This window comes from Podarcis liolepis, assembly GCF_965112155.1.
Source record: "Podarcis liolepis genome assembly, chromosome: 8".
NCBI lineage: Eukaryota > Metazoa > Chordata > Lepidosauria > Squamata > Lacertidae > Podarcis > Podarcis liolepis.
In genome coordinates this window covers 48100571-48128343 of record NC_139560.1, presented here as the reverse complement: position 1 = coordinate 48128343, position 27773 = coordinate 48100571, and the positions used below count along the sequence as shown (strand labels likewise).

General features: G+C 43.2%; 1 protein-coding gene across 1 annotated transcript in view; it reads left to right on the top strand.

Moving 5' to 3' along the window:
- LAMA1 (laminin subunit alpha 1) overlaps nt 1-27773 on the top strand; it is a 91726-nt gene that overhangs the window by 32373 nt on the left and 31580 nt on the right. Inside the window, exons 12-34 of the mRNA XM_083518441.1 lie at nt 5444-5617; nt 6882-6983; nt 7983-8194; nt 10384-10495; nt 11255-11365; nt 12070-12197; nt 12860-12946; nt 14670-14881; nt 16072-16178; nt 17246-17426; nt 18299-18435; nt 19943-20179; nt 20351-20494; nt 21206-21385; nt 22386-22571; nt 23272-23399; nt 23904-24024; nt 24118-24264; nt 24971-25092; nt 25951-26037; nt 26645-26838; nt 27261-27403; nt 27661-27759. Coding sequence (XP_083374567.1) covers nt 5444-5617; nt 6882-6983; nt 7983-8194; nt 10384-10495; nt 11255-11365; nt 12070-12197; nt 12860-12946; nt 14670-14881; nt 16072-16178; nt 17246-17426; nt 18299-18435; nt 19943-20179; nt 20351-20494; nt 21206-21385; nt 22386-22571; nt 23272-23399; nt 23904-24024; nt 24118-24264; nt 24971-25092; nt 25951-26037; nt 26645-26838; nt 27261-27403; nt 27661-27759 — 3351 coding nt within the window. The remainder of the gene's footprint in view (nt 1-5443; nt 5618-6881; nt 6984-7982; nt 8195-10383; nt 10496-11254; nt 11366-12069; nt 12198-12859; nt 12947-14669; nt 14882-16071; nt 16179-17245; nt 17427-18298; nt 18436-19942; nt 20180-20350; nt 20495-21205; nt 21386-22385; nt 22572-23271; nt 23400-23903; nt 24025-24117; nt 24265-24970; nt 25093-25950; nt 26038-26644; nt 26839-27260; nt 27404-27660; nt 27760-27773) is intronic.

Genomic DNA, 27773 nt, shown 5'->3' with positions numbered 1-27773 from the left:
GGACCTTAGTGTCTGGGTTGAGCGATGGGGGTGGAGATGCTCCTTCAGGTATACTGGGCTGAGGCCGTTTAGGGCTTTAAAGTTCAGCACCAACACTTTGAATTGTGCTTGGAAACATACTGGGAGCCAATGTAGACCAGGTTCATGGTTTGTTCAGAAAGAAACTGTTAAGTCGTGGGTTGACATAGCAGCCGGCACAGCGATTTCTTCAAGTAGCTCTTTATTCTGGTAAGCTGGAATAGAACTGACTGCGAACAGCTCAGCCGGCCTGTATTTATAGGCAGCCGGCTGTCAACATTGTAACCACAACAGCCCAGAGTTCCCGCCTAAAATAACTGGCGCGGACCTGAGTGAAAACTATCTACAGACCTGAGTGAAAACTATATACAGTATCCCCCTGTTGGCCCAGGGTGAAACTACACTACATAACACCCCTCCCCACCGAGATAAGGCGTTAGTTACAATCGTAATGGTTTCCTTATATACAGCACTACGCGTAATGGTTCAATTAGGCACAAAAGCATATCGGTTACATTTCCCATACTTAGACCAACAGTGATACCTGTCCAACAACATTAAATAAGTTGGGCGCTTGGAAACTCTGCCAGACCGCCGGGGACTGGTAGCCAAGTCCGGAGGGCCACACAGTTCTCGCTGAGGCTGTGGTGCGACCCTAGGTGGCGTTGGAACCAACTCCCCTGGATCCGCTGCTGTGGGTGGAGCCTCCGCAAGTGGAGTGGTCTGAGTCTGTTCTGAAACGGCTTGGTTCGGCTCCACGCTGGCAGTTTGCGAGGGAGGTGTAGGTGGGGCCTCGCCATCTGTACGGGTCTCTTCTGGAGCCGCAAGCGCAGTTGGGGGCACCTCGGTAGTGTCCAAGTCCCCAACCCTGCGCCTAAGCTGGTCTATGTGCCGTCGCCACAAGCGTCCGTCTTCGAGTGCCACCTGGTACGAGCGAGGTCCAGTGACTCCCACTACTGTGGCTGGCACCCAAGGGATGTCCCCCACATAGTTCCGGGCAAAGACCTGGTTTCCTGGGACAAATGACCGTGGTGCGTTGGCACAGCCTGGGGGTTCAGCCACGGCAAAGTCTGGGTGTAGCCGGTCGAGCGGTGACCTGAGGCGGCGGCCCATAAGCAGTTCAGCAGGACTCCTCCCTGTGGCCGCATGAGGGGTGATGTGTTGCACGAACAAGTATTCGGTGACCCGCTCATGCCAGTCTCCCCGGTCCAGGCGCGCCAGTGCCTCTTTTGTCGAGCGCACCATTCTTTCCGCTTGCCCGTTGCTGGATGGATGAAAGGGTGCCGTTAGGGCATGGCGGATGCCCAGTCCCAAAAGATACCGCTCAAACGTGCCTGACGTGAACTGCGGTCCGTTGTCAGAGACAAGGACATCAGGACACCCATGCGTTGCAAACAGGCCTCGCAGCACCCGGATGACAGCTTCGGTAGTGGTGGAGGGCATCAGGGCGACCTCCAGCCATTTGGAATAGGCGTCCACCACTACCATAAAGGTCCGGCCGTGAAAGGGGCCAGCCAGATCGATGTGCACCCTCGACCAGGGTGTCTTTGGCGTCTCCCAGGTGTGTCCCTTAGCTGCCGGTGGTGCAGGCCTCGACTCCTGGCACGCTTGACAGGCGGACACCCAGGCAGTGATGGCATCGTCCATATTAGGCCACCAGACGTAACACCGAGCCAACGCCTTCATTTTGACAATTCCCGGGTGGCCAACGTGCAGATCCTCCAGGACGCGCTGACGGAGTCCCTGGGGAATCACGACGCGGTCTCCCCACAGCAGACAGCCGCGATGAGCTGAGAGTTCATGTTGTCTGGTTGCGAAGGGCTGGAACTCCGATGCAAAAGGCCCTTGTGGCCACCCCCTCCACACCCAGTTGAGCACCCGGCTGATGGTGCGATCCTGGGCAGATGCGGAGGCCACAGTGGCAGCCGATACAGGCGCTGCCGGAAGATCCTCAATCAGAAGGAGCGATGAAGCTGGAGCCGGGTCTTCCACAAATGCTGGAAGAGGGCAACGGCTGAGGGCGTCGGCATGGCCCATCGATTTCCCCGGGCGATGGATGAGCCGGTAGTGGTAGGCAGCCAGGAAAACAGTCCATCGCAGCATGCGTGGTGAGAGGACCGGTGGAGTTGGACGATCACCGGCGAGGAGGCCCAGGAGTGGCTTGTGGTCAGTGATGAGGTCAAAAGTCCTGCCATAGAGGTATTCATGGAACCTCTTCACTCCAGCCACAAGTGCCAATGCCTCCTTGTCGAGCTGGCTGTAATTCCGTTCCGTCGGAGATAGTGTCCTGGAAAAGTAGGCGAGCGGTGCTTCTCTTCCATCTGGAAAACGGTGACTAAGGACAGCACTGATGCCAAAAGGTGAGGCGTCGCAGGCAAGGACCAGCGGCCTGGATTCACTGTACTGTACCAGCACACTGTCTGAAGAAAGGAGAGCCTTGACCGCGTTGAAGGCCGCCGTCTCCCGATGACCCCAGGCCCAAGGCGTCTTAGTGCTAAGGAGTCGGTGAAGAGGCTCAGCCACTGTGGCTTTGTGGGGCAGGAACATGTTATAAAAGTTCAGCAGCCCCAGGAATGCCTGCAACTCCGTTTTGTTCTTTGGGGTGGGGGCCTGCTGGATAGCGCGGATCTTGGATGTGGTTGGATGAAGACCGGAGGCATCGATAAGATAGCCCAGGAACTCTACCTGTGGAACGGCGATCTGGCACTTCTCCCTCTTTACCTTGAGCCCGGCCTCCTGGAACCTGGTCAGCACGGCACGGAGGCGCTCGAACAGCTGCTGGTGTGAGTCTGCAGACACCAAGACGTCATCAAAATATGGTACCACGCCCGGAAGCCCTTGCAGGAGACGCTCCATAAGGCTTTGGAAGATGCCAGGAGCCACACTCACCCCGAACTGCAACCGGCGGCAACGGAATGCCCCCCGGTGGGTGACGATCGTCTGGGCTTCAGCAGTGGCATCATCGACTGGCAGTTGTTGATAGGCTTGGGCAAGGTCCAGCTTAGCGAAGACCTTACCCTCACCCAGGGAATGCAGCAGGTGTTGGACAACAGGAACCGGATAAGCGTGCTGCTGAAGTGCCTTGTTGATCGTGCACTTGTAGTCAGCGCAGATTCTCACCGACCCATCTGGCTTGACAGGCGTGACGATGGGGGTTTCCCACTTTGCGTGGTCAACCGGCTCCAAAACTCCTTGGGCGATCAGTTTGTCCAGTTGTTCGTCCACCTTAGCCTTGAGAGCAAAGGGAACCCGGCGTGGCTTTAGCTTGATGGGGGCGACTTGTGGATCAAGGCTAAAGGAGATGGGCGTACCTGTATATTGGCCCAAGGTGCCGTCAAAAACCTCGGCAAAGTCTTTGACCAGACCCTCAGTCTCTGTGTTAGAGATGCAGTTGATGCCGGTGACTTCCAGGCCGAGGGCATCAAACCAGTCTAGCCCTAGGAGGCTTGGCCGCTGACCTTTGACCACCACCAACCGGAGCAGGCCCGAAAAATCCTTGAAGGCGATCCGGAACCGGCCAACGCCTACCACGGGAATGTCGTTTCCCTGGTAGTCTCTCAGGTGTACGCGGTGAGAGTCGAGTTGCCTTTTGGACACTCTGGGTACCAGTCTTTTGATGGTGCTCCATGACACGATGGACAGGGCAGACCCGGTGTCGATCTCCATGTCACATGGAGCTCCTTCAATGAGCACCGTGACGTTCAGCTTGCGTCGCGTAGGCGAGTCGGTTTGGCCAATCGTGGTTCCAGACGGGCAGCGGCAGTTGGTGAGAGCGAAACAACTTTCCTTGGCAGACTGGAGTGAAGACTTGGACTTGCGAGTCGATGAAGGGGGGGTGTCAGACGGAGCCGATCGGCAGACCTTAGCGATGTGGCCCCTTCTGGAACACTTCCCACAGATGGCGTCTCTGAATCGACACTTGGCACGGGAATGGTTGCCTCCGCAGCCAGCACATTCCGGTTGGCCCTTGGACTTCTGTTGGAACTTCCTGCGCTCCCGCTTTGTCTGGTGCACGTCATCGTCTTCACTGGAGGATGCCTCCTCACTGCTGGCCTCTTCATGATGCACCGGAACTGGCTCCCTAGCAAGACGCGGGCTGCTGGACTTGCGGATCTCCTGGGCAGAGCGTTCAGCAGCTTCTGAGGCCACAGCCTCCTCAATGGCTTTCTGTAGCGTGAGGTCTGGCTTGGCTAGGAGACGCCGTTGCAGATGGATGTCCCGGACCCCGCAGACGATTCGATCCATCAGGGCATCGTCTAAGTCTCGGAACTCACAGTGCATTGCAGCCTGTCGCAGGGCGGTGGTGTAGTTGTTGATTGACTCCCCCTCTGCCTGGTTCCGGTGGTAGAACGCATGGCGGGCAGCAATCTTGGACGGCTTTGGTGCATAGTGGTTGCGGAGCTTCTCTTGGATCGTGTCCCATGGTGTTGCCTGGACTGCTTCGGGCGCAACCAACGCTCGGGCCGTCTCAAACACCTCAGGCCCACAGAGGCTGAGGAATAGGCCCCGCTTCCGATCCTTTGATACTGCTGTCAGCTCGTTGGCTTGGAGGTAGCAGTCGAACCGAGCGAGGTAGGAGTCCCATGATTCAGAGGCTGGCGCAAACGGCGGTAGAGGCACAAGTGAAGCCATGATTCCGATGCCGGCGTGAAGGGCGATGGATGGAACACAGTGCTCTAGCCAGAACAGTCAGCTCTGAATTGGTTCTGCCCAGTGATTTCGCTCAGTGATTTCGCTCTGTGATTCTGCTCAGTGATTCAGCTCAGTTCAGAGGCTGGCCGCATCTGGCTGTGCTCTGATGTCCATCTATCCCACCTTCGTCGCCAGTGTTAAGTCGTGGGTTGACATAGCAGCCGGCACAGCGATTTCTTCAAGTAGCTCTTTATTCTGGTAAGCTGGAATAGAACTGACTGCGAACAGCTCAGCCGGCCTGTATTTATAGGCAGCCGGCTGTCAACATTGTAACCACAACAGCCCAGAGTTCCCGCCTAAAATAACTGGCGCGGACCTGAGTGAAAACTATCTACAGACCTGAGTGAAAACTATATACAGTATCCCCCTGTTGGCCCAGGGTGAAACTACACTACATAACAGAAACCATCTTATTTTCACTGTGGCTTAATGGGATGTGTGAATCAGACTGTGGAAGCCTGAGCACATGGATACAGGTGTTCTGAGGGTGCCGATTGCAGTGGTGAATTGGTCCATGCATACATCTCTTCCAGCCAAGAGTACATAAAACAATTTTCTGTATGATACTTTTTTTCCCTGTGCCCCTTTGGGAGATAAAAGTGTCCTGTGCTTCAACAGTAGGCAGTATTATGTAGAATAAAATGGTTACTCCATTAAAACACACACACACAATTGTGTGTAAATTAACTTTCTAGGTGTGGTAAATTATGTTTTATAGTTTCTTTTCCTTAAGGTGTCTTCTATGCCTGGGTGGCTGGTGACTGCTCCACTTACCACAAAAACCGTACAGCCTCAACAAGATCAGTTTGATGGACCTCATCAAATAAGTATTAATAATATAGCAGCTGCAAAAATACTGAAGTCTCCTTATTACTGGTCTGCACCCAAGCCATATCTTGGAAATAAAGTAAGTATCCAAGGGAAAATAGGTACTTCTTGTTGTTTTTGTAACTATTCTATATCGTATTACAGGGATCTCCAATCTTTTTGGGCCCATGGGCACCTGAGGAATTTTGGGAGAGTGCCACGGGCATCAAACCCTTTAGTTTCTTCTCTCCTCCCTCCCTTGGATCACTCCTGTCCACTGAAGAGAAACATAAAGAGGAAGTGTGTCTACTCAAACTCACACAAATGGTTTTTTTAATGGGTCTGGATAATAGTTGGATCCAGTAGAATTAAAATGGACCCTTTTGAATTTTTATGATTTAACAATGTGCCCCCCCCCCAAACCCCACCACCATCAAGTTAATTCTCCATAGGTGATTTACTGCACTGTAGTTGGGGGATCACAAAAAAGTTGAAACAAGACATGGATCTTCATGGTTTCTACAAAGAATGTCAACAAAAACACCAACAATCTTCAGAATACATCTGTGGGCGTGGAGAAGAGCTATTATTTGTTGATGGTTTTGAGGGGAATCTTTAAAAAAAATTATGAGGATCCGTTATGATCTGTGTTGCCTCTCTCTCCCATACTGACTCTGCAGCAGCCCACTTTCGCTCCAGCAATCACTTTGTTTTGCTGCTCCCCACCTTGCAATTGCCCCCCTTTCCCTCCCTCCCTTTGGGCTGCTCTGCTTTCTGTTCAGCAGCTCAGGTACCAATGAAAAGGGCACAAAATTAAAAGAAGTAGTAAGAAGAAGAAAAGTTTGGATTTGATATCCCACTTTATCATTACCCTATGGAGTCTCAAAGCGGCTAACATTTTCCTCTCCCTTCTTCCCCCACAACAAACACTCTGTGAGGTGAGTGGGGCCGAGAGACTTCAGAGAAGTGTGACTAGCCCAAGGTCAGCCAGTAGCTGCATGTGGAGGAGTGGAAACGTGAACCCGGTTCACCAGATTACGAGTCTATCGCTCTTAACCACTACGCCACACTGGCTCTCGTTGGAAGATCGTTGCTCTTTTAGCTTCCTCGTCCAGCTCTATGCACTTAACAAGGGGTTGGGGTGGGCAAAGTAAGCACACACTCTCTACCATGGCAAGTGGGGCAGTGTTATCTCTTATTTGGGTGCATTTTACAGGTAAATTCTTAATAGTGAGGAATCCACACTGGTGCTAAAAAGTAAGAATGGGGAAATGGTTGTTCAGCCTGCTGCATGTAAGTTTTACTCTTCCCTGTCATGCTAAAAACTTCTTTTTAAAAAAATATTTACACATTTATTCTTCCAGCTCACTTCCTTTGGTGGTTATTTGAAGTATACTGTGTCCTATGAAATTCCCATGGACAGTACGGATAGTGATTTGGTATCTAATGTGGATGTTATTGTTCAGGTAATTTAAGATTATGTGAATTGAAATAGTGGTTTGTAGAGCATGGGATTCAAAGAGAAAGAATGCACAAAACACAGGTGAACACGCATGGATGGTAGTTGTATTGGTTGCTGGTCCCCCCCCCTCTTCTGGAGACAACTCTTGTGTGTCATGGAATGGCAATATGGTAGATCTGATCACCTTTTGACTATAGCTTATTGGGGGTGGGATATTTGCTGATGGAATGAGGAGGTCGAAAAGCTCCAGTGTGTGTATGCAGCCCTTTGGACCTTTGCCTTTAGATTTATTTAAACAAATTAAATGCAGTGAATGGTGTATTTGTATTGCTTGGCATTTTGGTTACTGCCAGTTAGAGGAGTTTAATTCAAAGCCTAAAGCTATGAATTTGATAGTCTCCTTTGCCATAAACCTACTAGGTGGCTGAAAGTATAAGCCACATTCTCCAGCCTTGTCATTTCTGCAATATGGGGGTGGATTTCAATAATATAATATATATATGAAGCCTTTTTAACACCCCAAAAGTGCTATATAAACAGGTTATATCCAGTATCAGCGGAGACCTGTTGAAATTAATGAACAAAAATTAGTCATGTCCGTTAATTTCAGTGGGTCCACTTGGAGTAGGACTAACAAACAACGGGAGCTTACCCCGTTGCAGGGATTCGAACTGCCGACCTTCTGATCGGCAAGCCCTAGGCTCTGTGGTTTAGACCACAGCGCCACCCACGTGCCCTCTAAACACCTTACATGGAAGCAAATTCCATTGGTTTTGGTGGGAATTATTTCCATGTGTTTAAAATCAGAATCTAGGCATCCCTTGGACATGGATCAACTTAAACAGAATTTTTCTTAGGGAATGGACTGTGAAAAGGTTGGAAAGTTGATTCTGGAATAAGAGGACAGTTCTTTGTAAATGTTTCATAAGTTATATGGTTAAACAAATTTCCAATTAACTTTTGTCATGGAAAGCTCTATACAGTTATATATGTATCATTTCAGGGCAATGGACAAATTTTATGTACAAGATCTGAAGGGTTGTCTTTGCAACCATATGAGGAGTATTCCAGCACTGTGCGACTTGTGTCTGAAAACTTCGTTGATTTTAATACGAAGAAATTAATAGATCGAGATATGCTGATGACAGTTTTGGCAAACGTTACCCATCTTTTGATCAGGGCCAGTTACAACATTGCAAAAAAGGCTGTATACAGGTAATGGAGACAAGAAGATTCAGTTTAGAAATAAATTTTCTGTTATGCCAGTTGAATATTCTTTGATGAACCTAAGTCAGAAAAAGTTTCCACAGTCTTAAGGCCTTATTTATGCTGTTAATAATTTTCTGTCAGCAAAATCCTAACTTTACCTGTGTCAGCTCTAAGTATATTTGAATGTATGTATTCAAGTGTTTCACTTAATTCTTGCCTAGATCTTGACCTGAAGACTTTTGGAAAATTAGGTCGCAAGATTCTCCTTACTTATGGGCGAAATTTCCAGATAAAAAGGGGGACAGGAATCCTACACCTTTAATAACTCTGGAAGAGGAAGTTTAAGAAGGCAACTCATTAACAGAGTATACTAGAGGTCCACATAAAGCTGTTGCCAGTTCGTTGCAGATTTATACCTTGCAATTGAAATCTTATTCTGGCAAAGTGAAAGGCCTTTCCACAACTGGATTTGGCCCATGGCCCAGACATTTACTTTTTTGTCATCATCATCATCATTATTAAAAGAGGGAACACACTCAACCCTCCTTGCCTATGGTGATAGAGGGTGTTAAATAAATTGGTTTCATCTAGCACATGCATTGTTGACAAAGCAGTTCATTTATAAAAGACCAGTTGCAGAGCGAGAAGGATGGACCTTCCTTTCTTGCATCCTATTAGGGCCTTTAAGTTGGAAAGTGTGTGCTTCTGAATTCTAATAAGCTGACATTTTGTTAATCATTGTTCTGTACCAGACTGTGTGGAACAAGGAGACTTTATATTACCAAATCTCACATTTATTCTTGATTTTCATCCAATAAGATGAGGCTACTGTGTGCATTTGTTTGTTGCTACTGTGGAGCTGTAATGTCTAATTTTTTTTGCTGAAATGTCATGTTAAGATAAGCTGATAGACACATCAGAAAAGAGAGTTCTGTGTGTATGTGCAGGGTATGAAATCTGATGCAGAAATTTGTATCCTGAGTCATCGGAATCAATAAAACAAGTTTCTGTCTGTTGTGGAAACCTTGGGAATGTGAAGTCTTTGACTAGTGAAGATTCAGATTGTAGGCAAATATGCAGAAGTCCCACAAATGCATGTTGTTTAGTCTTTTAGTCATGTCTGACTCTTCGTGACCCCATGGACCAGAGCACGCCAGGCACTCCTGCCTTCCACTGCCTCCCGCAGTTTGGTCAGACTCATGTTTGTAGCTTCGAGAACACCGTCCAACCATCAAATGACTATGCACAAATGCATAGTCTGAGTCAATTGCAGTCCATCTTTTTACATCTCTGGTGATGTGAACTGATGACCTGGGCACAAATGACTAATTTTTAAATTGAGACGTTAGGATTTTATGAAAACATCAATTACTGGGAAGGGACCTTATCACACGTTTGTGAACTTGGCTTTAGTTCCTAACATACTCAGTTAGAAATACCATATAGCTGGTGTTGGGGAAGGATGTCTGAGAGTCTGGAGAACCTTGAGAATCAGAGTACATAGTACAGGGTTAGATGGAGTGGTAAAGCACATGCTTTGCTTGCACAGTGTCCTAGGTTCCCTGATGCTTCAATTATTAAAGACTCGAGTAGCAGGTGATGTGGTCCCTCTCCCTCTCCCTCTCCCACATCCCAAGTTCCTGGATTGCTGTTGCCAGAGACATGGCTGAATGGACAAATAGTATGATCCGATATAAGGCAACTTCCTATGCTGTCCTTTGCCCATGTTTCTGTATATCAGAGAACACAGGACCCTGTATCCATAGAAAGTGCTGGAGTACCGCAAATGATGCAAAGCTCATATTAATTATGTTGGGAATTCATTTGGTATTTAATACCAGGATATTTAATACATCGCCAAATGTAATTGATAAGTGACTCTATAAATTATTAACAAGGTATGGTCCGAATCCATACCTGGGTATGTTTTCTAAATGTATAGCCCCTTCCAGTGAAATCCTTTAGTGTCTACTCAGAGGTTGCCCCCATTGAGTACCATGATGTTTACAATGCTATTCAGGAAGGTTAGCTTTTCAGTGATACATGGTTTTCATGATCCCTTTTATGTTTTTCATTTCAAATCTTTCAGCAATATATTTATTTCATTTAATCAATTCATATACCTGTTAACTAGAATATTCATGTGTGTGTGTGTGTGTGTGTGTGTGTGTGTGTGTGTTGCTGTCTCGATACAGGTTGGATTCTGTCACTTTGGATACAGCAAATGCTAATCTCATAGATGTGTCTTCAGCTGCAGATGTAGAATATTGTGAATGTCCCCAAGGCTATTCTGGGATTTCTTGTGAGGTAATCTGTCATGGTTTTATATACAAGAAGGAAGCACTTTTCAATATACTTTCCACATACAGATCATAGTGTTTTTGCTTGCAGTTTTTAAAACCTTAACGACAGAACAACATATTCTAATCTGCATTGTTTACAGTTGTTTATGGCAATTTTATCCACTTGCTAAAAAATAACATTTCCCCACATTTTTACGGAGTTTATAGCTAAAGAAACTGAAGGTTGGATAGGCCATAGATTATTTTTAAAGCTGAACACCTAACAGTTGTTCTGTTATAAATTTGACAAATTACAGTTTCTCATATGTGCTAATTGACACTGTGTGCAAGATTCCTGAATATATTTTAATGTGCTTTAAGAAAATATGGCAGCATTTCAGGGACTATTGTAATAGGGTTTGGGATTATTTGGTCTGGATGTCATATTTGGGTCCTTTCCAAGTCTGGTTTTATATCTGTATGATGGGATTCTGTCCCTGTGTGTCGGAGTATAAATATTAAAAAATAACATATTTAATTAGTGTTTTTTGTTTTATAAATACAGACGATTACGCTATATAGCAAACAGCACTACTTACTCCCCATGCCAGACAAAGGTTCTGTTTAAGCATAGATCTGTGGATTGAGTTCAGAGACACGTTTGTGCTGTTGTTTTATAGGAGAGCTAATGCAGAACTCACTTTTAATAGGTTTTCAAATATTCTAATAATCGGGTTGAAGCGCTGTAAGAACTGTTTCATGCTGTCATTTCTTTCTTTCCTAGTCCTGCCTTCCTGGCTACTACCGAGTAGGTGGCATACTTTTTGGAGGGATTTGCCAGCCATGTGATTGCCATGATCATGCAACGGAGTGTGACATTCATGGTGTTTGTGTTGTAAGTTACCTTGCAGTGCGCTTTCATTTTCATTTCCGAAAAGATCACATAAAAAAACATCAATTCATATAATTTTTTCAGTGCAAGGCAGTTTTGTAGTATACCCCAAAGAAGCATGGAAGCGCATCTTCCCACCCAGCTTCTGTAACGTTAAAAAGTTTTGTGTGTGTGTGTGTGCATGTTAAAGGAATTAAATTATCTGGCTTAGGCAAGAACTGACATAAAACACTTTTATATGAAAAGTCATGAAAGCCATAGCTTTTCCTTCTCAGCTGAGTGGAAAAATTCCTGTGGATCCAAGTAGTAAAAATATTGGAGCATAACTATGTGATTACATTTCCTCAACTTTTGTGCTGGTTCCGTTAAGTTCTGCACCAGAAAGGGAACCTTTCCTCAAAGTGATTTTTTTTTTAAAAAAAGAACTTTAAATCTTCTAAATTAACCTGTTAATTTCCAGAGTTCAATATTAGCAAACTGATTTAGTCCACAGTCAAAGTAACACAACTAATCCATGAGACCAAATATTTGCTAATGAGGGAATTGTTGCTGCTGGCTTGGAAAAGCATATTGTCAATAGCCTGCTTGTTTCTTTGTTTCTGTTCTTTGAATCCTAATGCTGCATGTCATTTCATGCTGAGATCCCCCCTCCGGGGATAGAATTCCACTCAGAATAAGTATCAAAAGGTGTCTTGCATGTCTCACAGGCTTGCAAGCACAACACTACAGGGAGTTCTTGCGATCAGTGTTTGCCTGGGTTCTATGGGACGCCGTCCAGGGGGACTCCAGAGGACTGTGAGCCGTGCGCCTGCCCACTGAAAACTGCTTCCAACAAGTAAGCTGCTAACTGGAAACATTGCATGACATCTCCAGCAATATCAGACAAGCAGTGCCAGTTAGAAACAGAAAGGAATGGGGGGTGGGAAGAGAAATCAATCTGAAGGGAAGGTGTTAAAACATGACAAGAATTCCACGGTACCCTTCAGAAATGATAGCTCCTAGACGGCTAAGACAAGGAGCTGGAAATTTTCCAATACTTTACTGAATACAAATGTCGCCCTTGGGTTTTTTTTTCCTCGTAAAGGTATTTTCATGCATTGCTAATATTAGAAAATATTTTAGTGTTAACGCTCTTTATGTGAACAAAATCAATTCAGGCTGATTCTTGCACAGCTGCTAGATACTGGTAGCAATCCAGCAAGCTGCTATAGAAGCATGCTGAAAGGTTCGTGTATGCCCATTCGCTTTCCCCTAAAAGCATATTTCTCCCCAGTTCTTCATCTTTCTGAAATGTAAAAAAGCAGTTTATGTTGCCTCACAGAGAAGCACTTGTTGAGGAAATGGTACGCTCACCGGACAACACTCATTGTGATGTTCTCTGTGGTGTTATCAGTAGTGACCACAATTCATGTAATAAATATGCAGAGCGTGCATTTAATGTGTGTTGCTTTTAAACTGTATAGGTTGAGTATAATCCCCCAAATAATTGTTTTTTAGTTTCAGTCCTACCTGTCACTTGGATAATGGAGGTGAAGTTATCTGTGATAAATGTCCTCCGGGTTATGCAGGACCCAAGTGTGAAAGGTATGGAACTAGAACCCTGGAAATAACAGCAAATATTGTCAATTAAATATATTTGGAAATAACAGTTTTGCTTCTCTCCTGTTTCAGAATTGTTGCTCAAAATACACATTACTTGTACCCGTGTCAGTCTCATTTCAGGAATGTGTTCCCCAAAGCTGCTTTTGGCAGAAGTGGAAACCCCACTCCCTGCTGATTTGACGTGTGTGTGTTTGTGTGTAAAAGAGAGAGAGATGGTGTTGCAAAAGGGCTAGTCCATTCATGATGGGAATAATACTGATGGTTACCATATCTGTTCATGTGTGTATATCAGAGTTTCCCAAACTTTTCATGTTGGTGACACGCTTTTCAGACATGCATCATTTCATGACACAGTAATTCAGTTTTACTAGCAAACTGGAGGATAAACTAATCCGTTTCCAGCCCTGGGAGGAGTGCAGGGAGCGTTCACATGACACACCTACACACTGCAGCCGACTTACTAATGTGACACACAGTTTGGAAAGCACTGGTAGGGTTGCCACATTTCAAACTGTGAAAATCCGGACAGAAAAGTTGTTGAGCATTGCTGCCATGGGCTGCCATACGTCCGGATTTTCCTGGACATTTAGCCAAGTATTGCCCGGAGACTGCTGTTGAATGCAGTATTCTGGATATGTCTGGGAAATTCCGAACGTATGGCAACCCTAAGCTCTGGTCTATACGCTGATGCTGCTGCAACTTACTGAGACTGGGGCAGGACAAGGCGGCAGAAAAGTTGGGGCTGTGTGGGTGCACTAACAGGAGTATTGGATTGACTCTGTCAGTTCATCAGCACAGCTCCGACCTCATTACCACCTTGCCCTGCCCCAAAGCTGTCCAGGTAAGTAGCAGCATCTCAGGGTTTGGAATGGCAGCTCTGCCCCACCACCCTGGCCACTACTGCCTGTGGCCCACCATGGGGGAAGGGCAGCTGCAAAAGATTAATGCAGAGCAGTATGCGGGGGTGATTCGAAAAAGCTGAGCTAACTTTGAATGCAGTGTGCACCCAGTTATAGGGAAAACATGTAAGTGAACTTGAATCTGAATCTTAAAAGGTTTGCCATGATGTTGGGTAATGTATTTCCCTTTGCCTGAATGGTTTGAAATCAAACTGCAAGAGCAAAAGAAGTGTTTTCCTGCAGACCTCACCAGAAGTGCTGAAGAGCAAGGAACAGTAAGGAGCGTGTTTTAAGGCTCTTTCCTGTTCCTTTTGCAGCCCTATCTTTACCTGCCCTGCTGCTGGTGTCATATGCCAGATATGGGGCAGGTGGGCCTAATTTGGACTATGGTCTGGAAGTTTGCCATCATTCTAACATTTCACTATAAGTCTTGTAAGCAGTTGTAAATATATAACCTTTCAATAAAATATCATGTTTTTAAAATGAGGAATTAAAGTATGCAGGGGTGGGTGTTTTGTTTTGTTTTTAATTTTAGAGAATATTTTGCCCCCTGCCCTCCCTATTTCTACCTTTGCCCTGGAAATCAAATTAGGTGCACATGTAGCATAACAAAGGGTGAAATTATCTTTTCAAGCAGCATAGTAAAGATCCCGTTATGTACAGTAAGTTTTGCAGTCCTGTTGTGTACTTCTCCACTAACCCTAGTTTTGCATCTGTACATGAACATGCTATGCTCTTCAGGCTTGTGATGTGTTTCTAATATGTGGCTTTCTGTAACCTGACACAATTTCCAATCCCTTGTGCAGATGTGCAAATGGCTACTATGGTGATCCTTTGGTTCCTGGGCAGTCATGCATTCCTTGTGATTGCAATGGCAATGTAGATCCCATGGAAGACGGCCACTGCAATCCCCTAACAGGAGAATGTCTGAAGTGCATTGGGAATACTGTGGGACAACATTGTGAAAGCTGTGCTGATGGGTATTATGGGGATGCGGTGATCAGCAAAGACTGCCGTGGTGAGTAATTCCTGTTAAATCAACTGATCAAGTATTTTTGTATATGTAGGACAGTTGCTTTATGTAATGTCCTAAAAAAAGGCACATTAAGGTTGAGGAAATCAATGGATTAATAAATAGAATCACTTTACTTTTAACTGTGAACACAGTGTCTCCTCCTTTTCACAGGTGTTCCTCTGTGTTCCAGCAGAGGATCATTTTTGCAGAAGGGTGGGGGTAATATTTACTGATTCTTTCATCTCCTTCTGCTGCTTCACATGCTGCTCTACTGTCTACTTCCCCAACCCTCCAGAGCAGATTTTTGGTGGCACACAGGCCTTTTGGAGGAATTGGTGAAAGTTGTCTCTCTGCTTTCCATTAGCAGAACAGTCATGTGTGTCGAACTCCACCCAGGAGACATTCCTGTCAGTGGAAGCCTAGTTAGGATCCAAGCCATTTCATTGGCACCCCAATGCAAAAAATACTTGTGTTTCCTGCAATGAGAGTAGTTTCCTGCCTAATCTCTTTGTATGCATCGCCTCCAGTATTTTTGTATTGGTACAAGGACATCTCAAGAAGAGAGTGAGGTATATGTATTTCAACATGAATGGAGTCAAAACATTTTTATTGTAGATCCCGTTATTTACAACAATGAGAAAAGAGTGTTTGAGGATTTTCCAAATGCTACATCAGTGCTGGCAATGGATTTGTCTCTGTAGTTCAAGCTGGGGCCAGTCATTTTATACAGCTCATAAAAGAGTATTTTGAATTCTGGTGCTCAGCTTTCTTTTTAGAAAATTTAGTCTATTTTCTAAAGATATGCATAGATAATCTGTATAGTCTGTGGGCCAATTCCCGCCTCTGCTTTTCACTGCATCTCCTTGTGAATCCCACAAAGCTGCTACTCAAATGTTGGAAGACCCTCTAGAGCAGAATTGATGTGGAACAGAGTTGCAGTTGGGGGGGGGGAGACACAGAACGCCCCCCCTTCTTTCCTGAGTGGAAATACTTTCCTTTCACACATGGCGCTGTTTAGATCTTGGCCTTAATTTTAAGTCCAGGATCCAAAAATACAAATTTAAAATATTGATGGAAAGAATATGCAAAAGTGGGGTATAGAATCCTAAACCTCACATAGAGAAAAGTTATTCAAGTATTTTGTTAATAGCTGGTTATATTCAGCTTTTCTATTTGTGCTTTTTACACATCAGAGTGTGGGTGCCATGCGAATGGCTCCATTTCCAGTGTCTGCCATCCGAAGACTGGCTTGTGCCAATGCAAAGGAAATGTGGTGGGACTCCGATGCGATAAGTGTTTGGTAAGAAAGAAATAATAAATCTTGATGTTAGCACACATGATTTTACTTCTTTTGCTCTACTGATGTATTGGTAATTTACTCATGTTTTACTGGTGTCCCCCTAGGCAGTGCCTGTGGGTGAAATAGCACCCTTTGAAAGCCTTCCCTTTTGCCAGCGAAGGCTGTGCACCCCCCCCCCACTCTCACTTTGCCAGCAGTTACTCTTTTGTCAGTTATACTATGACCTTAGTGTTATGGTCCTGGCCCTGTGCAGTTACTGAAAATCCGGTCTTTTCTTTTCTGTCAGATATATAGAGACAGACCAAAGATACCATGTTCTATTTATACTCCATATTTGTGTTGGTGGAGCGGCCTGGTGGTGGTAACCTGCATGCTGTCTTGAGACATGGGCCGAATCATAGTACAGTCATACCACGAGTTACAGCCGCTTCAGGTTGCATTTTTTTGGGTTGCTGAAACCCGGAAGTACCGGAACGGGTTACTGTGCTGAACTTGGTTACCTCAGCAATTTTTAGATTTGGGCTAATAGCTCCAAATATATGTCTTAAAACATGTGTAACTGATGTGGATTGTAGTATTTGACATTGATGAGAAGTGAAAAAAATTGAACTTTTTTTTCATTTACTTGTGCTGCATGGTTATTCAATGGTAAGTAATGTTGGGATCTATTCATATGCTAATAGATACTTGACAAACAAAACTGCTGGCCCCACCCCACCCGGCCCCCATTTTTATTTTTGTGAACTTTTGCATTTAAGGAGTTTCATCTAGGAAACTGGATGTGTATTTCAAAAGCCTTTCTAAAATAACAATATTTGCTTTTCCTATATATTCTCCAAAGGCTTCTGATGGGCACAGTAGAACCCATAAGTTCTATGTGGTGGGGGAAATGTGAGCTGGGTGCTGTTTCCCAACACACTGCCTAGCAGAAAGGCACTATTTTTATGCAGGCCAAAGAGCAGGAATGGATCGCATTCAGCGATGGAAAAAGAAAACAAGAGAGGAATTGTTTTTGTTTCAGGGAACTATGAAATATTGCTGAAACACTTTTCTTTTCTCTGTGACAGCTTGGATATTACGGCCTAAGTAGCGGACTTGGCTGCCGTCCCTGCAACTGCAGTCAAGCTGGCTCAACTGCTGAGGACTGTAATGATGAAGGACAATGTCTCTGTGTGCCAGGAGTGGCTGGGGAGAAGTGTGATCGTTGCGCTCATGGCTTTTATGCATTCCGGGACGGTGGCTGCACACGTAAATTATAGCCCATAATCTGGTCATGGCAGTTTCTTAAACTCTTACGAATTTTCTTTTAACAAAATGCTTTGTGCTGCACCATGGGAAACGTCAGTTGTGAGCCTCTTTAGCATTTATTTATTTGTAAAGCCTGGTCAGCAGAGTGATATCAAAGCATTTCTCATCAAGTTTTGTCTGCAATGGGAATCCAATTAATCTAACTATTGGAATAAGGATTTGGGTTTATGAAAATGGTTCCTGTGCCAATTTTCCCTTTTGCCATTTGGTGTGGGGATTATAGGAGGTGTGTTGGTAATAATTTTGCTTTTACTATTGACTCGATCTGTGAAGAATTTTGAGCTCTGTGTGCATATTTTTTTAATGTAGTTCTCAGTAGTCATGTCAAAGTTGGCCCTTGAATGTTCCAACATGAAAAAAGCATTAGATAAAAAATGTTGACCCAATAGAGAGGCAACCAAATGAGATGTTGAACGGATACACCCAGTACTTTTTTCTGGGGGGGGGGCACAGGGGTACGCATACCCCTAAACATTTTGTGACTCTTAAGTTTGGCCTCATTGAGGGGCAGTATTTCAATATGAGTAGGAAAATGAGAGCACCCCTAAACATTTTTTTAAGAAAAAAAGGACTGGTTACACCTAAGACACAACAGTGTACCTTGGATAATACCAGTGTACAGTCCAGTTCAGACATTGGAAAGGACTTTATAGGAAACGTTTATGAGCTACTTCCTTCCTTATGAGTAAACTCACAGGTAGAGCCCACCTAAAGCAGAGATGGACCTGATGCTACAGCACTGCTACTAGCACTGCTATTAGTCTACCAGCACTGACAAAATGGGTTACTTGCTCCCTGTCTTCTTCCTGTAGCTTGCAATTGTGCTCATACACATGATGTTTGTGATGGAGATTCTGGAAGATGCATCTGCCCCCCTCATACTGAAGGAGAAAAATGTGAACTATGTGAGGAGAACTTCTGGGGTCTTGATCCAGAGAATGGGTGCAAGGTAATGTTGTGCTTGTTAGGAAACTTTTAAAAAACAAAGCTTTAAAAAAATATTTCACAAGATAGCACATTGAATTTGTGGTATTTAAACACTACAAATTAGGTCAGCTTCTGCTATATTAGCTTTTGCTAATGCTGGTGAAAAGAAACTTTTTCTTCTTCCTTCCCTATGTTTTGATGTATGTAGAACAATATATGTCCCCTTTATTGACATAATCATAATAAATGAGGTTTATGTCATTTAACCATGAATCAAGGTAAACATCTGTAAGAATTCCACAGTATATAACAGTTTCTTTCACTTAATCAATCCAGCTTCACTATTGGGTGGATGATTTAAATTGTTACTAGAAAGATACATTGTCTTTGAGAGGACAAGGAATTTCCCCGAGTTTGAGTCTTTTTCTGGTTGTGGAAAAAGAAATACCATTCAGCAATTCATTAATAAAAAACTGGCTCATACAGCCTTGGATTCTATATTCTCAAAATATTTGTAACCTGAAGCCTAAGCAGTCTATTTCTAAGAAGCCAGTATGAAGCAGAAAGCTAGAATTTGTCCATCAAGGGAGATCACCATTATCATAACAATGTGTTTCATTAAAAAAAAAACAAAAAGAAGAAGCTAAAACAAGGTTGCATGGCTCTAGAACAATTGACTAGTTCCATATTTTCACATGGGAACGCTCAGATTTGACGTCGTGCTAGGAGCTTATAGCTGCAAGTATAGGGGGGAAATGTGACAAGCACATTGTAAGTGGTAGACTAAGAAGGTATAATAAGGAATTAGATGCAGTATGCAAACTGCAAACCAGTGAGCTGTGACTTCAATAAGCTCTTCATTAGGTGAAAAGAACCCATTAATACACTTTCAAGGGATTATCTACTCTACAGATGTAAGATTTAACACCCTTTCCTCTGTCCAGAGGACTATGGAAGTGGTAATTATGCAAGGAGAACCAGGGATCTTTCACAAAGTATGATCAGAACCTTTTCTAAACTACAATTTCCAGATTATTATTTTTTAAGAGAAGAGCAGCAGTTCAGCTAATAAAAACAGCAATAGAATCAAAGCTTATTTAAAGCTTATCTTAAGATGTTGGTGGAACACTGATAAAGAGGAAGATGATTTAACTTGCTGAGGTAGGGAGTCCCACATATGGGGTGTTGTGAGAGTCCTCTGCCTCCTTTTTCTTGCTTCATGGCCAAGTAATTTGTTGTTTAGATGGGTTATTTTTTTAAAGGTATTGTAATGGTGATGTCTCATATTGGATCAATTCTAGTTGTTTAATGGTCTCCTGCAAACCAATATTATCTACTATGGGGAAATATAATTTAGGGCTCAGATGATAAATCTTTTGAGAATGTTGGGTAAAGTATTCAATTTCTAAAGTTGGACTTTCCTCCACAGAAAATTGCTGGCAAGTTTTAATGTCTGTCAAAAGTTTATAGTTTCTGAACTTCATGACCTTTGCAAGATTCACATATCTCTTGTCCTGTTTTCTTCTAAGGCCTGCAATTGCAGTGATATAGGTTCAGTCAGTCTCCAGTGTGACCAGCTGACTGCTCAATGTCAGTGTAAGAATGGATATGGAGGAGACAGCTGCGCTATCTGTGCTTTGGGGTATAGAGACTACCCAGATTGCATTCCTTGTGATTGTGACTTGCGTGGCAGCAAAGTAGACATGTGTGATCAAAATCAAGGAATCTGCAACTGTGAAGAGGAAACTGGTGCATGTGTCTGCAAGGTAGCATGAAACCTTTGCCTGGTTATTATTTTTCTTTGTGCGTTTTTCTTTGCCTATAATACAATAATAGTCACTTACACATGATCAGACATCAACTAGTGTTTTCTGGAAAAAAACTGTTCAGTCCAGTGTTCAAGCCTTACTGGCATTAACAATCTATTTCTTTGTCAGGAGAATGTGATTGGATTGCATTGCAGTGAATGCAAACCTGGGACGTTTGCTCTTCATGCCACCAATGCTTTGGGATGCATTTCATGCTTTTGCTCTGGGATGTCGGAGTTGTGTTCAGAAGTAGAAGACCATGTGAGAGTTCCAGTGAGTAAAGCAGTTTCACCCTTTGTGCATGGTTTTCAGTTGCATTTGAACCTTGTTTTGTCATAATTTGATCTGCACGCAGCTTGATCTCGTATTTGATCCCAGTGACTGCAAGAACAGCAGAGAGCTGGGAAGAGGCTTTAAAACCATGTGCCATTGTCACCTTTATTGGACATCCAGATAGCATCAGATGAGTTAGTTGATTTGTATCTGTTGTAAACAGTCTTGGAGATAATTTGATTGGCGGGTGGGATACAAAAGTTTGTAATAAACAAATAAAATATTGCTAGCATTTGTTTACATCTCCTTGTCAATGAAGTTTGGATTGGATTGAGCTCTAGTAATCCTAGGGCCATAGTACAACCCTAAAGCTCTGCCACACCATGATAATCATGCAAAGAAGGTCTTCGCTACCTTTTATTCCTCTGCTGCTGTGGCTGCTTCTCCCTCACTGCCTTGCTTTGACATGACCTGTGAACTGTACATGGGAAAGCCAGTGATGCATTCATATACTGCCATTCAGCTTTATGAAACTACTTCATAGTAATACAGGAATATAACACATTTTTTTTTAAAAAAATCATTCAAAATTTCAAAGTTATAATGTGTATGCTTTATTTACTTGAAAACAGATAATTTGAAATCTTGCTTAGCTAGAAATGATATAGTGCATTTTACAAAGAGGTATGACCTATTAGTCTGGCATTTCAGGTCACCCTGTCTCTGCAGCAGACGGTTCTGTATGTGGTTTCTCACAGTAACCTCACTGGAACCAGTGAAGGTGTATTTTCCCAGTTCCCTGATATCTTAATGGATGTCAAAGCAGTCCGACAACACTTGAATACAGAACCTTTTTACTGGAAATTGCCGGATCAGTTCCAGGGAGACCAGGTAAGCATATGAGTTATTTTTAGGGTCGGACCTAGACATTCTTTGAGTACTCCCATTGAAATAGTTGTGACTGATGTAACCCCTTTAGGGCCCATTGATTTCAATAGTTCTGCTCTAACTATGAATAAATCTGGATTTGACTGTGTTTCTATATATTCTGGGGGTGGGGACATGAGAAGGACTGCCACCTTCTAAGAACTTGGAAGAGAGACAAAAATAAATATATATTTTAAAAAACCAGTGTGCATAATTTTAGTATTCATTCACTTCTTATTTCTAAATGCATGTTAAAGCAAAAGTATTTTCTGTAGCATATTTAGATTCTGTGCTAGATTTGAGCCTGCTTGCAGAATAATAGTGAAAGGACTTTTTCATATGGCACTTACTGTAGTTTATGGAATTCAGTGCCACACAATGTGGTGTTGGCCACTATTTTAGATGACTTTTAAAGTAAATTAGGCAAATTTACAACTGAGATCCTTACCAATGTTTACATTGATTGTCCAATGGAACCTCTCTGGGTTATAAAGTAATATACCCCAGAATACCAGCTATTGGGGAGCCATAGTGGAAGAAAACTATTAACTTCATGCCCTGTTCAAGAAGAGCTGAAGAGCTTGTGGTTGGCTGATGCTGAAAAGAAGATTCTGGCTTTGATCAACCTGTGCTCTTTTTTTTGTTAACACAGTCAAGGTCTTGCAAGGACCTGTGTACTGGCAATATCAACATTCCCAAACTTTATTTAAATTCGTTTCCAGAAAATCTGTGTTGTGAAGTATTTTGCTTTCATTTTGCAATCTCAGCTCTTGCAAAGTTTCCATTAAATTCCAAGATGCGAAAAATCATCCGAATAAAGGTAGTCTCAATATCGGACTGCTTCGATATCAGACTAAGGATGAGGAGCTGCTGAGTTTCAATTAAGCTTTTTCCTCCTCCTGATCTAGATTTCAGTTAAAATCATCAAAGAAAATAAAAGTGTAATGATTTATCATCCAAACAGCTCATGGCATATGGTGGAAAATTGAAATACTCAGTAGCTTTTTATGCTTTGGATGGCGTTGGAACCTCAAACCTTGAACCACAAATCTTAATGAAAGGGGGTCGCACCAGTAAACAAGTCATCTATGTGGAAATTCCTGCTCCAGAGAATGGAGTAAGACAAGATGAAGAAATAGAAATGATAGAGGTGAGTTTAACACATTTCAATTAGATGAGTTAGAGGCTTTGCCTGCGAGAAAGTCTTTTTCTTGTACTACTTTGGAACTCCCTCAACATTTGTCTTGGGACCATTTTGCTCAAGCAAAAAGCTATATGTCTCTTCATATAGATCTGGGAAGGAATCTTAGATGCCTGTTAAAATTCCACACATATTGTGGAAACATGTTAATCCTAGATCAAGGCTTTGTTTGAAAACATTATAGATACTATTGGATGAAAACAGATAACAGCAGCAATGCAGAGATTTTGCTTGGTGTACACTGCATTTGGGGCTGTTTTAATACCTCTCCAGACTGGGTTGTGCACCATTTGAAGATATAGGCTGGGTTCACAAGTAACACTGAGCCATGGTTGACATGAGCCAAGGTTTATAAACGAACAAGAAACTATGGTTTTCAAATTCAGGCATAGCACAATATTGCAACATAGGGATGGGCTACAGTGCAATTTTATGTTGCTCACACAGTCTGTAACCATTCCCCTGCCATATCAGAGTGCATGTGAAGACAATTTAAGAGCTTAAGTGTTTTGGCTTCTGCCTGGAACCAAATTCATTGGTTGTGGAAGTGCCTTGTTGCTCTCCTCTTTCATTGCAAAACTAATACCATCAACCAACATTGTAACATTAGGTGTTCGCAAGTGATGCAAATTTATTTATTTTTCTTTAGAGCTCCTGGAAATATTTTAATTCGGTGTCTGATGAATCTGTTTCACATTCTGACTTCATGTCAGTGCTGAGCAATGTTGAGTACATCTTGATAAAGGCATCGTATGGTCAAGGATTACAACAAAGCAGGTAAACCTCTGCTAACTACTCTACCTAGGGGCTCTTAACTTTGATAAAATGTGAGTAAGGTAGTAAGCATGTTGTCTTGATATGAGTGATACTCAAGGGCCACTTTACTCAAAAAACCCTGAAAATCACAGTACCTTACAGAACAAGCCTTCAGTATAGCCTCTTGAAGTGGAAAACTGGTAGTGCCCCAGTGCATGTGGAAAACTGCTTGTACTTGGTGAAACACTCTTTGGTTCTAGTCTTTTATGTTTTTTTAGGAAACTAAGGGTTAAATTAGTAGGACTCAGATTATTAGTGCATATTTGAGAGATTACCTGCATAGTCAAGATATAAATGGCAATACCTAAGGCAGGCTGTTTTTAAAAGCACTGAACTGGGCTCCAAACCAAACTTTGTGATTGAAGCACACCCCTAGTAAACAGTCAAATTGCAGGTTCTGTTTCCTAAATGAACATCACTGCATCATTTTTGTTTTAATTTTTGTTTTATGTAATTATCACTTAGAATCTCAAATGTCTCTATGGAAATTGCTATGAAAGCTGACGAGATGCCCTTGATTAAGGAAGTTGCTCATCTCATTGAGAAATGTATATGCCCTGAAGGTTATGCAGGCCTCTCATGCCAGGTATGTTACTTGCTGGGGCGTCTTAAAATATCTTCTGAACAAGCAAAAGTTCAGTTGCCGTTTAAAAGCATGTTCAACTCTTTTACAATGTAGGACTGTGCACAAGGATACTACAGAGAGAAACAATATGTGGACAAGTCTGCAAACCTTAAAGCCTTCCCCTCATTCATCCCACCTTGCGTGCCATGCAGATGCAACAACCACAGTGATGTTTGCAACCAAGAAACAGGACAGTGTTTGGTATGTGGACTTACTAGGGCTAGGCTGGTTTTTGTCACAGTATCAATAACTTAACAACTCGGGGGGGTGGGGGGAGAAAATTCCAAAGAATGAAAGTTCATGAAAATCCTATTTAGTTCCCAAATTGAAAATGTGAAGTATTTTTTTACACTTGGATAGTATACATTTCGACGGAAGCTGCACACTGCTTTGGATTAATAGGTGGGTAATCAGAGGCATGTTTTTATTTCATTTAAGTATTTACTTAAGGTCTGTAAAGAACAACAACAAGGAACAATTTAACACACACACCCATTTTTGCAGCACTGGAGGATGGGGTTGGCAGTGCAATGGTTGTGCTTAACAAATTAAACTTCACTGATAAAGTAAGGCCCTCTGAATTCAGTGTTTTAGCATTGCAGCGTTAACAAAAAAAGCTTTAATTACAGTTTATAAAAATTAACATGGGCTAGTCACGAGTAGGGGTGACTTGAATTGGCTTGAGGGACTTGGGAGGTATTGGGACTGCATTTTGGAATACCTTTGGCAAAGTGGGGGCATACCTGTTCCTCTCTTGCAGGGATATTAGGGCTTGAGATGGAATGTTCCTGTTCCTTATACCTTGCTGTTTTTCTAGATTTCAGCCTCTTTTCTTTTCCCACCAAAGTTAAATGTTCTCTGTTGAATTTTCTGCTTTCATCTTAAACTTCCTGATTTTGCCTGCTAGGACTGCAGAGATAATACAGTTGGTGACCAGTGCAGTGTTTGTGCTCCAGGCTATTACGGCAAGGTGATTGGATCTGTCAATGATTGTTCTCTGTGTGCATGTCCAAGAATGAGCCCAGGGAGGTAACTAAAAATTAACTTTGATGTTTTTAATAATTACTATTGTTATACTTACTGTTTCCAGGTAGTACTGTAGAGGTTGTATTTCTAGGAATTTTTCATTTATCTGTTGGTTTGTTTTTAAATCCCTGAGCTAAGAGATTCCATTATCAGGGTCAGTGTGGGTAGCTTGAAAAGTAATGGTGATAGATGATGAAATGGCTAATCCAGAGCGGTAGCTTTCCACTGAATATTCTTTGTGAATTGTGTCTATGGGTGCTTCCATACAGAAGCTCAATACTCCAAAAGGATCGCTGAAATATCATAAATGGATTGTTGGCTGCTGGTTTTCCTTTTTTTCCTCTCCCCCCCCCCTTTCCTTTCCTTAGTTTACCAGGTTTCCACGAGAAAGGGTAGTTTGGATATAATGGTAAAAACATGGACTGATATTTTGATGCCAGCGGTGCCTTGTGGAACTGCAAAAACTCGTGCGCATGGGGAGCGCAGATTCCACAATACACATCCATTTGGAAGCACCCTATATCCAACTGAGAGCAGGTTCATACAATCAGTGGTGTGCATTCAATGCTGCAATAAGCAGCTATACCATCAGAGAAAGGGAGGTTTGGATTTCCGCATCGTATGCCCCTCCCCCTCCCCCAATCTTCTCTGGAGGGTTGGAGGAACCCACAGAACAGATTGAGCGGGGAGCGGGGAGGAAGTCCCATTGCACAAGCAGAAATCCTTGCCCCCAACAAGATGGTTACTTTCACCCTCTATTGCATACAAACCAGTAGAAACACACATTCCTGTGTGAATAGATTTTTTGTGGGTATATATGAATTCTTTCTAAAACTTGCTCTTTTTATTTCTTTCTCCAAGCTTTAGTTCCACATGCATTATGAAAGGTGTGAGTGATTTCTACTGCAATGCTTGCATCACTGGATATGAAGGGCAATACTGTGAAAGGTGAGGGATACGCAGAACCATCAAGAGGCTTCCACTGTGGGTTGGCAGCTTTGAGTTCCAGAAATTGGGTAGATTGCCCGTTCTATAGGATCTGCACTGGGTGCCTCCGAACCAAGTTAAAAGTATGACTGGTAACTTATAAAGTCCTCAGACAACTTGGGACTTGAGATAATGGCTCTGCCCATGTGTTAAGATTTTCACAGTCTAGTTACCAGGTGAGATAATATTGCTCAATGATATGAGTTAGGACCTTCTCTGTGGTGATGCCCTGACTATGGGATGCCCCTCCGCGTGAGAGATGGTTTGTGCCAGTGTTACTTGCTTTTTGGCGCCAGCTAAAATCACATCTCTTTGCCCAAGCTTTTGCTGGAGTCTGATATAGTAATATGGCCTGTCGTTGAGCGAGGGCCCTCCTGCAGCCATAGTGATATATTTTTAAGCATTTTATATGGTGTTTTAACATCAGCATTGCATGTTGCTGGTAAATTGTATTGCATTGTTATAGGTTGCAACCCACCTTGGGATTGTGTGTTGATGAAGGGTGTGTGCTGAAAACTGAAGAAACAAAATAAACCAAATAAATAAATGAACCTCTGTTTCCCTCTAGGTGTTCTCCAGGTTATTATGGCAATCCTAAAGCACCTGGTGGCCACTGTCAGCAGTGTCAGTGCAACCCAAATGGTTCTGTTCACAATAATTGTGATCATATTTCTGGGGAATGCATCTGCAAACAAGGTGTAACAGGGCAGCTGTGTGATGAGTGTGAATCAAGGCACATTCTCGTGGAAAATGAATGTGTTGGTAAGTGTCCCCCTTTCTTTCTTTTTTTGCTTTGATGTATTAATAATACTGGCAACTTCTAATTTAGGCGCATCTGAATGATGAGTGATCACGCAAGCGTTCACAGCACCAAACCCAGAAGTAGCCTCCAAACATCATAAAGATGTTATGAAAAGGGGCGGGGTGCTAGAAGGGGGTGGAGTGGGCTTAGGCACGCTCCGTCGATGCATATGGTGGTCCAGAAAAGAACAAGGATTTCCTGTAGACATGAGGTGGTGTTTGTTGATACTGCATGTAGATACTATGGTTACATAAGACTGCATTCCTAAGCACACTCGCTCAGAAATAAGCTCTGTTGGAATGAGTGGAACTTACTTGTTCGGTGCTATCCAGTTTTGCGTATTCAACTAAAACTTAATATTTTTTTGAAATGGTTTCTTCAGCTTGTGATGACGACTGCACAGGATTGTTGTTAAATGATTTGGACAAACTAGATGAAGCCATGCTTTTGGTAAACCTTACTGGCCCTGTCCTGGTGCCCTATGGGATACTTGCAGACTTGGAATATGCCACAAAGCATTTAAAGGTATGTAAGGTGTCGCTTAGCTTCTGTGTTGGGTTAGCTGCTCATATAGTCATTTTTACTTCCGTTTATCAAGAAGTTTTTGTGACCATATAGGCATTTTGGAGTGCTCTGGAAGCATTAATAGCACATAAGCGCTATTAAGGTAGTGGTCTACATTAAAATTCATGGCCAGTAGATACATGTTCTTTGTTTATCATTCCTAGTCGTGAACACTGAGCTGAATATATTTGAGTACATAATATTCTTTTTTCTTCTAGGAATCTTTTTGGACTAAGAAAGAACCAACCACCTCAACGGAAATCATGAATGACCATCTTGTAACCCTTTCAGGTGATACAGACCAGCTGCACAGAGAGGTAGGAGTCTTGCT